Genomic DNA, 14,764 nt, shown 5'->3' on the forward strand with positions numbered 1-14,764 from the left:
GTCGAATTTTCCAATTTAGCTATTGTAGCATTAAAAAAAAGTAAATAATAATAATAATTTAATTTCTTTCCATATCACACATTAATTATAAGCCATGCAAGACTGTTCCCCTTTGCAGTGTCAGCTGTACAGTATGTCACATACTGCAACACACCATAAGCCAAGCGCCCGAAACAAATATGGCGGCGCCGACGCCGGCGCCACCCTGCGCTCGTCACGTGACTCTGTTTTTTCCCCTCTCCTCTGGGCTTTCTGCGTCCTCGCTTTTCCGCTTCCCTGTCGCGTCGCAAGTTATCGCGAGAAATCCAGAGAAGGGAGAGAGAGGTGTAGTTGCTGTGGCCAAGGATAGTCGCTTAGCTCGGCCGGAACAAGCAGCACAGAGCCAGTAAAGGGGCCCCAGCTCTGAGCCGCCCTCCCCGCACAGCTCTCCCACCCCCAATCCTCGGTCTGATCGCCATCCGGCCGACCTGGATACCCGAACACCGTGAGCTCTCCCTCCCATCACCCCATCCCCCAACTGGGTGAGAGCTCCGCCATCAGCCCCTCTGGGTGGGGAAGGAAGCCATAGGGGGGGTCTGATTGTCTCACACTACGGCCATGATCCAGACCTCGACTGGCTAATCGGTATCGGTAAGGGCTGCAGCATCGATTATCGCCAGCATAATAATCGGGGCAGGGGGGAGGTGGTGGTGATGGTGGTTAATCAGGGGGTGGGGGATGGGGTGTATTTACCTCCTCTCTCTGTCCATGGCTCATCTGACACTTCTAACACTCAATAATAAAACCTCTCACATCTCGCTTATTCACTAAACTGCGAGTTGGATGGCCGTGTCCTAAAATTGGGGCAGAAATAGCTGAAGTGGACAATTTCTAGCACTCCAGTATATATATAGAGAGAGAGATTGGATAACTTTTATAGCCTGAGTTTTTATTTTATTTTTGTCACATTTGTTTTTAAATTCTATAGTGAAGGTTTAATGAATAAGCTATATATGTGTTTTTTTTTTGTTTTGTTTTTTTTCTTCCTGTTTGTTGAGTTTCTCTGCTGCTTTTGTTGGCCAGATTGATGCCAGTACATGATCCACTTTAGGGATCTGCATAAATAATAAACAGGGTTTGCAGGAAAAAAAATAAAAAATATGCTGATCAATATTTAATGTCTCAACATTGGGAGGAGCAGAAACACAATCTAAGGTTTCTCTCTATTCCTAATCTCACCTCCTTTGAGACGTAATATTGATATTTTTATGCAGCATCATTGGGTTTTATGAGCCACATAGTAATATTTTATAAGGGAATGGTAGTAAAAATGTTTAAATGTCTAATGATCTGCATGTCTTCTTATTTAGTAATATCTAAGTACTCAAGAGGCATGTTTGTTGCTATGTGTTTAATTTGTTATTTAATGTTTTTTAAATTCTATTTTTTTTTTAATACACCGATTGTTCTAGTTTTCATTGGATTCTTGCATTGCAGTTTACAACATGTCTGATTATTATGCTTTATTTCAATTCTTTATTTTTTCTACTTTTTTACTAAAAATGTACCATACATTAGTTCTAATTACAACTACACTGACTGTACTGTTATCTATGACTCCTGACACACACAGAAGGTTTAGATTTTTTTTTTAATAAAGTTTATTATGCAAAATCCACATTATTGTGCAAAGGGTTTGTTTTCCTGCTGAAGCCGATATTTTCTTTATGAACTGTAAAAATAGCATTTTTAGATTCTAAGCTTGTTGGTACTGGGCCCCACTTCACTTACTGTTCCAGTATGTTAATCCTGTTTTGCTAGAATGTAGTGTCTGTCTTGTTTACATGTTGTACAGCGCTGCTGCATATGTTAGTGTTATATAAATAATTGTAATTTGAAAAAAACATGTTTATTAAATACTCACCATGGAGTGTTCATGTTTTAGTGGTGACAAATTATTTGTCAGTACTTGAACATTATTTCAAATTTTAGCCTGAAATGTACAATTTGGTAACGTTCTCCAAGTCTCCTATGCTTTTTAGTTTGGTTATTTCTGACAATTTTCAGCTTAGTGAATAACCCTGTATGCAATTAAACAATTTCACTACTATATATGCTAAAAACATATATGCTAAAAACAAACAAACCAAAATAAACACCCTACAGTAAGTAGGCTTTTATCCTGGATTATATGTACAGTATTGTAATACAGTATCATGTTGATAGCACGGTAGAAAAAATCTGTTGTTTAAAAGCAAACGAGGCTGCTTTATGGATGGTAGAGGCTTTAATGTGGATAAAGCCTACTTGGTCATTGTCATGAACACACGTATACCATAGTCTTGTTGAGCATTATAAAGTATATGCTGTCTCTGACAGCTAACCTTTTTGGTGTACTGTATATGTTTTAATACCGTTATGACTGAAATCAGCAACATAATATTTATAGCAAAATCTGTCTTTCTTTACTAAAATGCAGGTTGTGAGTGCTATGATTGATTCATTTTGGTTATTGTTGCATCTGAAAGAAGTATATAATTAAGCATATATTTTATTGGCTCTCAATGGTTAAAGTAGATGGCACATTGTAGGTTTTGGTTTTAAACTTTATTTTTTGTTCCTCTATTTCTCCTTGGTTCTTATTGATTTTATTATTTTTAATAACCATCATTTTTACTTATACACACTAAAACCTAGGGCAGGGGGTAGGCAACATTTGGCTTTTTAGATGTTATGAACAACATGTCCCATAATGCTCTTACAACTTTAATGCTGGCAAAGCATCAGGGGAGTTGTAGTTCACAACATCTGGAGTGCCAAGGGTTACATACCACTGACATAGGGAATACATTTTTTTTTTTTATCCCCTCCACCCCCATGAACATTGTGATACAATCGATCAAAATAATCCAACAGAAGTACAAACTGCAGACATCATGGACGGAGAAGAACAAAATGGAGGCACTCGGGTGTTTAAATCCAGTGTAAAGCAGAACATTTTGTAGATACTAAGTGGCAGCTGAGGGAGCAAACTCCCTAAGATACAAAAGGCATGAGGGCATTTCAGACTGAAAGAAAAACATGGCAGTGCCACTTCAATGGCCTCTCAAAACAAGTTCACACAAATCTTGCCTTAATATATAAAAACTAACAGGGTTATTTACTAAGCTGTGTGTTGACAGGGGAATATACATTTATAGCCAAGTAGCCAAATTAGAAATAACATTTCATCACAGCTATTTTCAATTTCCTGTTTGGTGAATATCCCAGTAAGATATGATTCAAAAATGGCAATTGCATTCATATAAAGGGTTATTCTTTGTACAATAAAAACTTTGTATTGTGCAAAGGTTATGGTGCAGGGAGGACGCTGTACCCGGTATCTCTGCTGCAAATGGCTTATAAATTCAGCAATTTGCAAAAATCTCAGACGTCAATAGGAATCTTCTACTTCTTCTTTTGCCATCCTAATTCAACATATGTGATATTATGAAATAGGGCAATTTTTGACTTTAGAACAGATTCCGTTCCTTTACGTGTATACAAAATAACAAACACGCAAAACTGCATGAAGAATAGAGGGAACCTTTTTACCTTCAGAGTAGGTTCAGTCATTCTTGGAATGTTGTCACACTAGTCCTGAACTGTGTACAGTGGGATATTACACCATTCTTCAAGATGATTCTGTAACTTTTTGAGTCCTGGAACGGAAAATCAACTTCACATTTTTCTCCAGAACAGCAAGTAAAAGTCCAGTGGTGTTTAGATCGGCTAGTGATGGAAGTAATGGGAGGCATAGACTCCAGTGCGTATTATGGCATTCTCATCCTGTAATAAGAAATCTGTCTTGGCATCTTAAGGTGCACCTGGTCCTGTAAAATAGCCTTATATCTCTTTGTTGTTGTTTGATTGTGCAACACGATCCTCACAGTTAATGACTCATTTGATATGACTTCCAGTTTGCATTATGGATTCCACACCTTGTTTAATTTAACACTGTAATGTTAATCTTTACTGTAATGTTGTCCCTCTGCTTAAATTGCAATAATTAACATTGCAGGGTTTAGGTGACAGGAGCACTGCTCTCAGACCACTTCATGAGATGATGGTCTGGGGCCTAGAGTGTTCATATAACTTTTTTGTATTTATTTTTTCACCAAAGGCATCTTTTGGCTTTTAAATTTGTCTTGATGTACACCAGAACATACTGTTTTTGATTGCTTTGGGATTCAGGCGTGGTGTTTTCGTCCAGGTTATGCGTCCTTGTGTGTTGACTTTGGATACGTTCAATCTGTCTGTGGCAGCCCAGCCACGCAATACAGTTTTGTTTTATAGATTGATTTGTTCATTTGTCTAGGCCAGAGAGGAGCTAAATCAATGTTGTTACTTTCTAACTCTAACTATTGTGTTGTTTACTAGTTATCTTGTGAGAATGTAATTATTGATATGTGACCACTCCTCTCTGCCTATGAAGTTTGTTCATATGTTGTCTGTAATTTACATTTTAAATTTACAGTTTTTGTTCTTCAGTTTGTGTACTAGCTACTAGGCCCCTTTGAGATTCTTAGTTGCTGTTTGTATTTTCAAAGTATCCCGAGGCAATATGGTACATTTTGAACACCTGATGCATACTGCCAATTGGCCATCAGTTTAATTTGACTCATTTATTGATTTATTTACCATTCTCATTCAGGAATGATGATTTAAAGACAATGGTATCTTTATTTGATGCTGAATGGTTGGCAGCTGTGTGTGATTACAGCACTCTCAGTATGTGTAGGTATGTGTGTCTTTATGTATTCTATGCACAGCATTTAGGTCCTTGTCTAAAAAGATTAAAGGAACACTAACGTGTATTCCTAATGCAAGCCTATATTCCTAACATTTTGGTGTGCTATTCCCTATTTTGATTAAGCTTCTCTCTAATTGAAAGAAAAGAAAAATGTAGAAAGAGGTTTTACTCATCCAGTTCCTGAGGCTGCCTCATCTACCTTCTGTGACATCCCGGACAAGAAAGGAGTGCTGCGCTTGTCCAGTCAAATGCTTTTCAAAGGGAATCATTGAATCCAATGCTTTCTTATAATCAGCATTTGATGACGTTCAACATTAAAAGAACACTATAACGTTCGGAATACAAATATGTATTCCTAACGTTATAGAGCCCTAGTCTCCTAAACGGTGACTAGGGCCCTGTTCCGCGGCGAATAAATGGTTAACCATTGATTTGCTTACCTTAATCCAGCGCCGGGCTCCCTCAGCACTGGTGACCTCTCCTCCTCCATCGTCGTACGCTCCCCAGTGGAGCCGAACGCGCATGTGCAGCCCAGGGCGCGTGCGCATTCAAACCCACCTATAGGAAAGCATTACTCAATGTTTTCCTATTGGGATCTTTTTTGACGCTGGACTCCATGAGGACGTCCAGCATCAAATAAGTGCGATTTACTCAGTGTAAATCGCAAAAGCGCCTCTAATGGCTGTCAAGGAGACAGCCACTAGAGGCTGGATTAACCCTGCAGTGTAAACATTGCAGTTTCTCTAAAACTACAGTGTTTTATATTGCAAGATTAAGGGGACAGGGACACTGCGCACCCATACTTCAATGAGATAAAAGGGGTCTGGGTGCCTGTAGTGTCTTTTTAATCCATCATGTCTTTTTGTCACTGCTGTACTCTGGCGCATGCACATAACTCAAAATTATATTTTATGAGACCATGAGATCTTTTCTAGAACTACTTGTACAGGGCACACCTGTGGCTAGTATTGGCTGCTTAGAATGGAAAAAGGCTGGTGGTAGAAGCTTTTCCTTTCTTCCAATATTGTAAACCTTAGCTTGGCACATAAGACAAGTCCCTGCTTTGCCTTTTATCTTTTGGACACATTCAGGTAGTGAATTTTGTCTTTATGAAATACTCAGATATGAAAGAATCTTTAAAGGAACAAATATGTATTCCTGACCCTATAGTGTTAAAAACGCATTATAGCCCCCGAGCTCACCTTAAATAGGTAGAAAACGTATCTTTTTAATCCAATGCAGCTTGGATCTGCTGACCCTGGCCTTGCCCCCGATCCGCTCTTTTGGCTGAGATCATAAGCATTGGTTATCTTAGCCTATCCAGTGCTTTCTCATGGGGAAGGTTTAGCGTATTCAGGCACAGAGTGGAGACGCTAAACGTCAGTGCTACATATTGTGTAGCACTGACCCAGGGAGCACCTCTAGTGACTGCCACTGGAGGAGACCCTAGGCAGCAATGTAAACACTGCCTTTTCTTTGAAAGGGCAGTGTTTGCATTAAAATGCCCGCAGGGACAGACTACTCACCAGAACCACTGCATTAAGCTGTAGATGTTCTGGTGACTGTAGCGTCCCTCTAAGAACCACTGTTATGTACACATCCCAATGTCTGGCTTTCCTGTGGCCTAAATAAAATTCTGTGAAATAGAATTGTTATTCTTCTAAAGCGATTCTACATATTTTAACATTTTCATTTAATTTTCTCAGTTGTTTATCACAGTGAGAGTTACTGCATGCTGATGCTATGCTGAAGATGACTTTCTTAGCATCCTAATGCTAAACTCTCATTCAGTTATTATTGAGCTTGTCTGTGTTTTCAGGAGTTATTTGTACAGCCTGTGATGTAAAACTGTACAGCTTTGTTCCATTTATCCATGTCAAGGGGTACTGCAATGCTAATTCTCTTGTTATGTGGCTGGCTGCCTCTAGCATACATGAGTGGAAAATTATACCGAGAGAAGAGTAACCGTTTGTTAAAGTGATAGATTTTTATGGCCTGTGGCAAGCTGTTGGAATAGCATCTAAAGTGTGAGATGGAGTCAAGGCCTTCATCTTGAAATATCAGATCTGCCATAAACCGTAATGGGAAGACATTACAAATAATGTAAAATGTAAACTTGCAATTCTTATACTATGTAAAGTCATTGGACATTGCGGTGCGTAGTTGATGATAAGCCGCTCTTGTTGAATTTTGCCTTGTAAAAATATTGATTTAAAGATGGATTCTATACTGTTGAGTCTGTAGTTTAGATTTGTCATATATTTATATATTTTGGGAACCAACCAGACATTTGAATCAAGATAAATGTTACTTCTGTCTTGTGGTTTGCTGTATCCTGTTAGTATTGTTTTAAAGGATACTCTAAGCACCATAACTACTAGGGTGCTCCTGCTGGCGCGTTGCATCAGCTTACACTCTCAGCCAATTAATCATTTCACAAAATTGATGTTGCTAATGCCACAGTATAAACAGCTCATTGGCATATCCTTAGAATGTAAGCTCATTGAGCAGGGCCCTCCACCTCGCTGTTCCTGTACGTCCGGTTTCTGGTTACAATTACATGTCTGTTAGTCCATTGTACAGCACTACGGAATCTGACGGCGCTATATAAATAATAAAATAATAATATCCTTATTTACCAGTAATGCCACAGGAGCCTGAGTCAAGTTAATGTCAAACTGTTCATAAGCAGTGCAACAGTTTACCATGGGATGGCGCTTGGGTATTCTTGCCACCGTAACTACATTTACTGCTTTGAGAAAGACTTTGCAATTCCTTTTATAAAGTATAATTTCCATGTTTAGTGAATCTACAGCTATTGTGCAAGATAATTAAATCCTGGTACACCACTCCTTTGAGGCTCAGAGTTGAAAAAGTGGCATTATATATTTAGTCAACATCACTTAGCAATATTTTTGGTAATATATTTTTGTTTAATACAGACTCTGTAGTACACACTACTCGTGGAAAGCTGTTCATTTGCACTTTGCTCCGATCCTCAAGAGGTCAGGTCTCCATAATTTTGTGTTAGCATAGGGGATTTAGTTAAAATTGCCAGGAGGTCAAGGATGAGGGCTGTAGCCTAGGGCAATTTCTTGTGACAAATGTTGTTTTCCAGGCTCCATAACAACACAGAGTTTCCACAGTAATCATGTTTGAGCACAGCTAGATTCCTCAGAATGGCAGTGACTGATAATCCAGTATCCTACTCAAATAGAGCTATGCTTACGTCTTTTGGGGGGGGGAACCGATTTTTAGCACAAATTCTTGAGGCCCAGGGTTGATAAATACAGTCTCTGGGTGTCTCCTACAGACCATATTGTATTCTAGTCGAGTTTCTTATTTTGTAAGGTTCCAGGTGCAAGTGAAAGTTTATAATGTATCTCTTTATTGTACATGTAACCGTTGTACTATAGTGCTAAATACTTGTGTCCCCCATTTCCAAGTGAATGATTTTCTGTTCCCATTGAAAATACTTATTTTTTTTCTTCTTCCCCCACAAATTTGTCACTTCAGATGTATGGGGGAAAAAGGTGCAAATTGAGCCTTTTGTTTATTTATTTTGGAGAAAATTTCCAATCACGGTAAGAGCATTATTCAGTGCTTTCCTATGGGGATTCCGGTGACGCTGGAGGTCCTCATGTATAGCGTGAGGACGTCCAGCGTTGTTTAAAACACTTCGTATTCTAAGAACACGGAAGTCCCTCTAGTGGCTGTCTGATAGACAGCCAGTAGAGGAGGACTTAAGCCTACAAGGTAATTATTGCAGTTTATAAAAACTGCAATAATTACAGTTGCGGGGTTAAGGGTGGTGGGAGTTGGCACCCAGACCACTCCAATGGGCAGAAGTGGTCTGGGTGCCTGGAGTGTCCCTTTAATAAATACAACAGTAAGTTTGCCTATTAATAAATACCAGAGTAACTGTGTGTGTGTGTGTGTAGTGTGAGAGATAGTTTAGGGAGTATGGTAGGGGCTGTGTTTTGTGGTGGGAAGCAGCTTTTTATTTTTATAATATTTTATTTTAAAGTTTATTCCCCCATCCATGTTTCTAACCTAAGGTCAGGGAAATGGGTAGTCTTCAACTTTCCCTTGTTATCTATAATGGTTGGTGGAGAGCAATCTTAATGTGTGTAGTTTATACTGTGGTGTGTTTTATAAATGGATTGAGAGCAGAAATGAATAAACATGTATCTCTTCTTATTTGGTGGGTAGACCTGAAATGCCTCTGAGAATACATTACTCATCTGCATATACCATCTGTTGCCATAGATGACATTACATCATAATTTATCCGCTCTACAGATATAGGACAGAAAATCCTTTATGGTGCTGAAGTGCTTTGCTTATCTGTTTTCAGTTCTTTTATTACAGATTTAATGTTCTACCACCTTTTATATGACATGTTGTGATATAGCACAAGGTAATTGGATCTATACGGTCTATCCTAGGGCAGAGGTAGGCAACATATGGCACATGTGCCATGCACGGCACTCAAGATGTCTTTGCACGGCACTCACGGCTGCCCGAGCCAAACAGGCTCTGGCCTGTCAGGAGTCCTCGTGAAACTTCAGATATACAAAAATGTGGTGAAGGACATTCCTCAATTCATGCATTGCAGCACTTGTGATTGGGAATCCACACTGCAGTAGAGGAACCTGCAGCTGCTGTTGCAGCTCCTGTCCTTGACCTGTACCTGGCCAGCCTGCTCCCCACTAGAACCCAGGGAAGCCATTCACACTGCTAGAAGAAGCTTACAATAACTGCAGATATTCCGCCCAGACTTTCTGTGGCTGTCCAATCACAGACTTCCCAATGCAGCTCAATGAGAAGTCTTTGCAAGGCAGGTGCTCTGGGCAATTGCTGCCCTTTTAGTTTGGCTCGACTGAGCTAAACAAACCAGGAGGTAACATCACCTAATGTCTGCTTGAAAGGCAAGGGGGTATAACCATTTTAATTTATAAAAGTGTACATTTTTATTGAAATCAGCACTTTTTGCAAAATGAAAAAAAGGCACAGACTCTTCAAACATAAAGCATGCCAGCAAGCTCAAGTGCGTTAGGGGTCTGGAATGTACCTTTTAAGGTTGAACGTTTCTTATTTGGAAATCAAATTTATACAACAACTAAAAGCCATTATCAGTCAAGATACCCTTTCCCCATCAGCCTGACTGGAAGTATTAGTAGTTTCAAAGTGCATCATATGTAAATCATCAACTTGAGTAAATTGTGTAGTCTTAGAGAGTAATTGGTAAAAACAATTTGTAGACTTGTAGGTCCCCATGACTTTTAATAATGAATCTAGAAAATTAATACATCACTGGTATTGAAAGAATTATCCTGAGATTAGTTTAATAAATCACAAGCCTGATTATTTTTTTTTTGAAATCACAAAGCAAGGTAGGTGAATGTCAGATAAAATTAATTTGTTCCCATAACCTCATTAAAAAAACTTGGAGTACTGCAACCGGCCTACCTGTATAGTGGAGAAAATCACCCTTTGTATACAGAGGAGATCTAAGACTGGAGCAGAGATGCACCTTACCTGAGCCATGGGGAAGCCCTGCCAACATTTGTATTTTTAAAATTTTTATGTGGTTATACCTGCTTTTCTTTTTGTTGCTGTCTTTGAAAGCAATTAGATTAAAAGTATTTTGTAGTGAGATTCCCCCGTACCTCCCCCATATGAGTCTTTAAGAAAATTAAGTGTCATTAATATTTAATAGTGGCACATTAGTTTAGCTGACAGTGTATTCCGTTTTATATTGAAAATATTAGATGAAGATAGCTTGTGGAGACATTCAAAATATTGGCCCCAGCAGCACACTATAATGTATGCATGTTCAGGTGAGTGCAGCACTCTTGGTTATATATATTTCTATAAATCGGATCACACCTTCACATGTGTAGCTTTTTAGAGTACCTCTATGCTAAAAAATGAAGGCTTATTGCATCTATTTTGACACGCAAAAGCAATAAATAAAATAATGAAAACTTTATTTTACTTGTACATATTTTAGTATGGTATTTGAGGGTTATCTGAGTTCTAGCTGGGTCATTGTCATTCATTCTTGCTTATAACTCTATTGTGAAAGAAATAACAGAGTATTTTTTGTCTTTCTTGAGACTTGCAATTATAATATGCTTGTATATTGCGGTATGCATCTCACATGTAAGAGGAAGCAACATTTCAAACTGTGTAATATTAGTATACGTGTTTTTTTTTAACCAAGACTTTCCTTTCCTTTTAGAAAAACACAAAACTTTATGGTATCTTAAATGGAAATATACAGTATATACTTTTTAATATATATGCCCCCTTATTCCTTGCTGTGTGAAGCATGCTACCTCAGTTGCTGACAGTCACTGGGCCTGGTGTCATGAATTTTGCTACAGAATGGCCGTAATACACATTTTATAAATTTGAGGTGGCAGTCTGTATTAAACCACGTGTGAGCAGTTAGATGGATCCCTGTATTAGAAACCCATGTAAAGTCATCACTCTGGCTACGGAAAGGAACATGGTGTTTATTGAAGAAAATAGATATTTTTGGAATAGATATTGAATGTCCCTATTTTTGCAGAACCTAACTGCTAACTAAAAGCTAGTTATGGATTGGATTTTTTTTAAATTTTCTTTTCTTTTTAATGTAAATACTTCACCAGGCTCTTGTAATGGCAAGTATGCTTTTGGGAAGGTGCACAGCAGTAAACCACAGGACAGAAAACAGAGTAGTTGATGAATGTTTCCAGAACCCTATAATGGTTATTCAGTATTATGAATCCTTTATATTACAATTGTGTATTTTTTTTTTTTGTTTTGTTTTTTTTACTTGGGTCTTAGAGCAGCTGTTCCTAGAAGTGTGACTTTCTATAGGCTGTTATGCCCATACTACATAGCGAGTAAATTAGTGGGAGGTGTGTATACTTTGCAGGATTTAGAAACCTTGATTTTAATTTAAAAAAATCTCATTGCACATTGTGACTATTTGCAACATGGGATCCATCGATCTAACAGCATTGGGACATCTATGTCTACTGGAAGTCTTACATGTGAGCAGCATCGTTTGCAACTGCTGCAACTAATTCAGCCCCCTGACTTGCTGGGAGAGGAACTGGTAGGAGAGTTGACAAACTGAATGAATAACTATGCGTAATGCTTAGTACTGATTAAACCCCTTTCTGTAGAGAGGTGCCTGAGAGCCACAGACACTCTCCCAGCATGTTTGTTACGAAATAGGGGCAGCACTATAGATGTATTGTCAGATTGCGTAATGTCAGTTTTATTGGATAGTGGGACTCCGTATATGTAGCAAAGGTGTGACTATTGCTGTCACGAGAATATCAAGATATTCAAATGTTATAATTTTTTATATCATGCTTCTGACTCAGTTTAGTTTTATTGATTTTTAGTATCATACCAGCCCAGGTGTGTGTTTTTATGTAGCCTGTTGCTCGAAGTTATTATGATTGTTTTTTTTTTTTTTTTAAAAAACCTTTTTAAAGAATATGAAATAACCCGGTGCACTATAACCACTTTTCTTTTGCAATGATTAAAGGGACACTACAGTCACCTGAACAACTTTAGCATAATGAAGCCGTTTTGGTGTATAGAACATGCCCCTGCAGCCTCACTGCTCAATTCTCTGCCATTTAGGAGTTAAATCCCTTTGTTTATGAACCCTAGTCACACCTCCCTGCAACTGACTTGCACAGCCTTCCATAAACACTTCCTGTAAAGAGAGCCCTATTTAGGCTTTCTTTATTGCAAGTTCTGTTTAATTAAGATTTTCTTATCCCCTGCTATGTTAATAGCTTGCTAGAACCTGCAAGAGCCTCCTGTATGTGATTAAAGTTCAATTTAGAGATTGAGATACAATTATTTAAGGTCAATTACATCTGTTTGAAAGTGAAACCAGTTTTTTTTTTCATACAGGCTCTGTCAATCATAGCCAGGGGAGGTGTGGCTAGGGCTGCATAAACAGAAACAAAGTGATTTAACTCCTAAATGACAGTGAATCGAGCAGGGGAATGATCTATACACTAAAACTGCTTTATTTAGCTAAAGTAATTTAGGTGACTATAGTGTTCCTTTAAGTCTGTGATGGTGTACACAGTCCTTTCAAACTTTTCTTAGACTTGCAATTATGCTAGAATAATAAAATGTATAATTTTGTTTAATGCACAATTCAAGACCATGTCAACTCATTGATCATTCCTTGATTGAAATGTATGTGAATAAAAGTGCACCAACACTGTATGTTAAGACAATGAATTGTTACTACTATTCAGCTCTGAGGTTTGTCATAATGTTGGGTGTCAATTGAGAATCTATAAAACTTCTGTGGTTATCAGCTTGCTAACTTTTTTCCCACTTTTTTTTTTTGTAGACCTCCTTGAGGGACATCTTGCCACCATAGGATCTTCTACATGCAAGATAGATTATACCTTTTATATAAGCGGATATGAAGAGTGAGGTTCCTTCAGATGCACCGAAGATACAGGAAAACCTAAAAGGGGTGCTCCTAAACCCTGAGTCTATTGGGGCAGCCAAGAATTTTCCAGCAGAGGTGGAGATGATTGCTAGCAAGGTGGGCAATGAGTTCTCACACTTATGCAGTGACTCTAGTAAACCACAGAGAGACTTGGGTAGCAGTGGACCCGAACAAGAGAAAAACCTTGTGGTGAGGAAAAAGCGAAAAAGCCAGCAGGCTGGCCCTTCTTATGCTCAAAGCTGTGAGGTTAAGGAAAACCAGAGACTGTTAGAAATAAGACTAGAGCCTCAAAGTAATGAAGACAACGATTCTTCCTTCAGTGATTGCTTATCTTCACCTTCATCTAGCTCTCATTTTGGAGACTCTGACACTATGACATCTGATGAGGACAAGGACGTTCCTAGGAGATTCTCTCCTTCAGGGGTTAACACAGCATCTAGAACTCAAAGTGCAAGGGCTCAGAAGTGGCCCCGTCCTCAGACAGACTCTGTGTCTACTATGCTTATGAAGCGGCCTTGTTATCAAGTGAGCAGTCTACGGAGGTCTGTGCACCGGAAGAGGATTGTAAAAAATGGCTCTACTCAGAGGACACAAAAACAAAAAGAACGGATATTGATGCAGAGGAAAAAGAGGGAGGTGTTGGCAAGGCAGAAATATGCTTTGCTGCCTAGTTCCAGCAGTTCCAGTGAGAATGACCTTAGCAGTGAATCTGCCTCTAGTTCGTCTACCGAAGGAGAGGAGGATATATTTGTCTCTCCGGGGGAAAATCACCAAAATGGTACAACACTCCCCTCAGGTAAAAACATAAAACATCTCGCCTCTTGTGAACACATCATAAATCAAGAGGGAAACTGCTGTATATGCTTATTGGTGGTAATGTTTAGGTTTGATCAATCACTTTGCACAGGAGTCCTTATTCCATGTAAGCACCATATTACATTTACAGGGATTTATCTAATCCCAGTGGTACAGTTGTCAGAAGTTTGACTTAATGCCTTAAATGTGTTTTTTGTGTTGCTTTGTGTCCCTTGTATAACCCTTGTGTTTTTTCCTCTAACCATTTGCCACTTATCTATTGTTGTAAATTGAGACGCTGTCGTAGTATAAAATGCAGTGCTAGAAATGGTTTTATTCATTTTTTTATTTTTTCCTCTAAATCGGAATTGTTGAGAGCTGACAAGAGAATTGTGTATTTTAGGTCAAAATAGAGAAAATGGAAGCAGAGTTGCAGAGGCTTCCATTTCTTGTGTTTTGGCCTAGAATCTTCAGTTCTCAATAATTAATTGGTGGCTGTATACATGATAGCCTGTTCACAAAAAAATTTAAAATGATCAATTTGGCTGAGCAGCTGGTGGTGTCTGGGTGCTACGTTGAGCCCAGGTATTTGTCCTCCGCGTTTAATAAAGTCATTTGCTCACATTATTTTCCAGTGCCGCGCTGGTTTTCTTTGTGGCTGGCCCCGCTCCGCTTCCTTGGCTGAGATCACAAAATTTGAGCTCTCA

The 14,764-nt window shown here is 38.7% G+C and overlaps 1 protein-coding gene across 7 annotated transcripts in view; it reads left to right on the plus strand.

Annotated features, from left to right (window-relative positions):
- Nucleotides 1-281: 281 nt before the first annotated feature.
- RNF111 (ring finger protein 111) overlaps nucleotides 282-14,764 on the plus strand; it is a 41,571-nt gene continuing 27,088 nt past the window's right edge. For 4 of the 7 annotated variants that reach the window (XM_063449110.1, XM_063449113.1, XM_063449116.1 and 1 more), the window contains exons 1-2: nucleotides 282-630; nucleotides 13,158-14,058. In XM_063449110.1, the coding sequence (XP_063305180.1) occupies nucleotides 13,233-14,058 (826 nt within the window). In that variant the 5' untranslated portion in view covers nucleotides 282-630; nucleotides 13,158-13,232. The remainder of the gene's footprint in view (nucleotides 631-13,157; nucleotides 14,059-14,764) is intronic. The other 3 variants (XM_063449114.1, XM_063449115.1, XM_063449112.1) reach the window with 2 other exon arrangements.

The sequence above is a fragment of the Pelobates fuscus genome, chromosome 3, assembly GCF_036172605.1.
Source record: "Pelobates fuscus isolate aPelFus1 chromosome 3, aPelFus1.pri, whole genome shotgun sequence".
Classification (NCBI taxonomy): domain Eukaryota; kingdom Metazoa; phylum Chordata; class Amphibia; order Anura; family Pelobatidae; genus Pelobates; species Pelobates fuscus.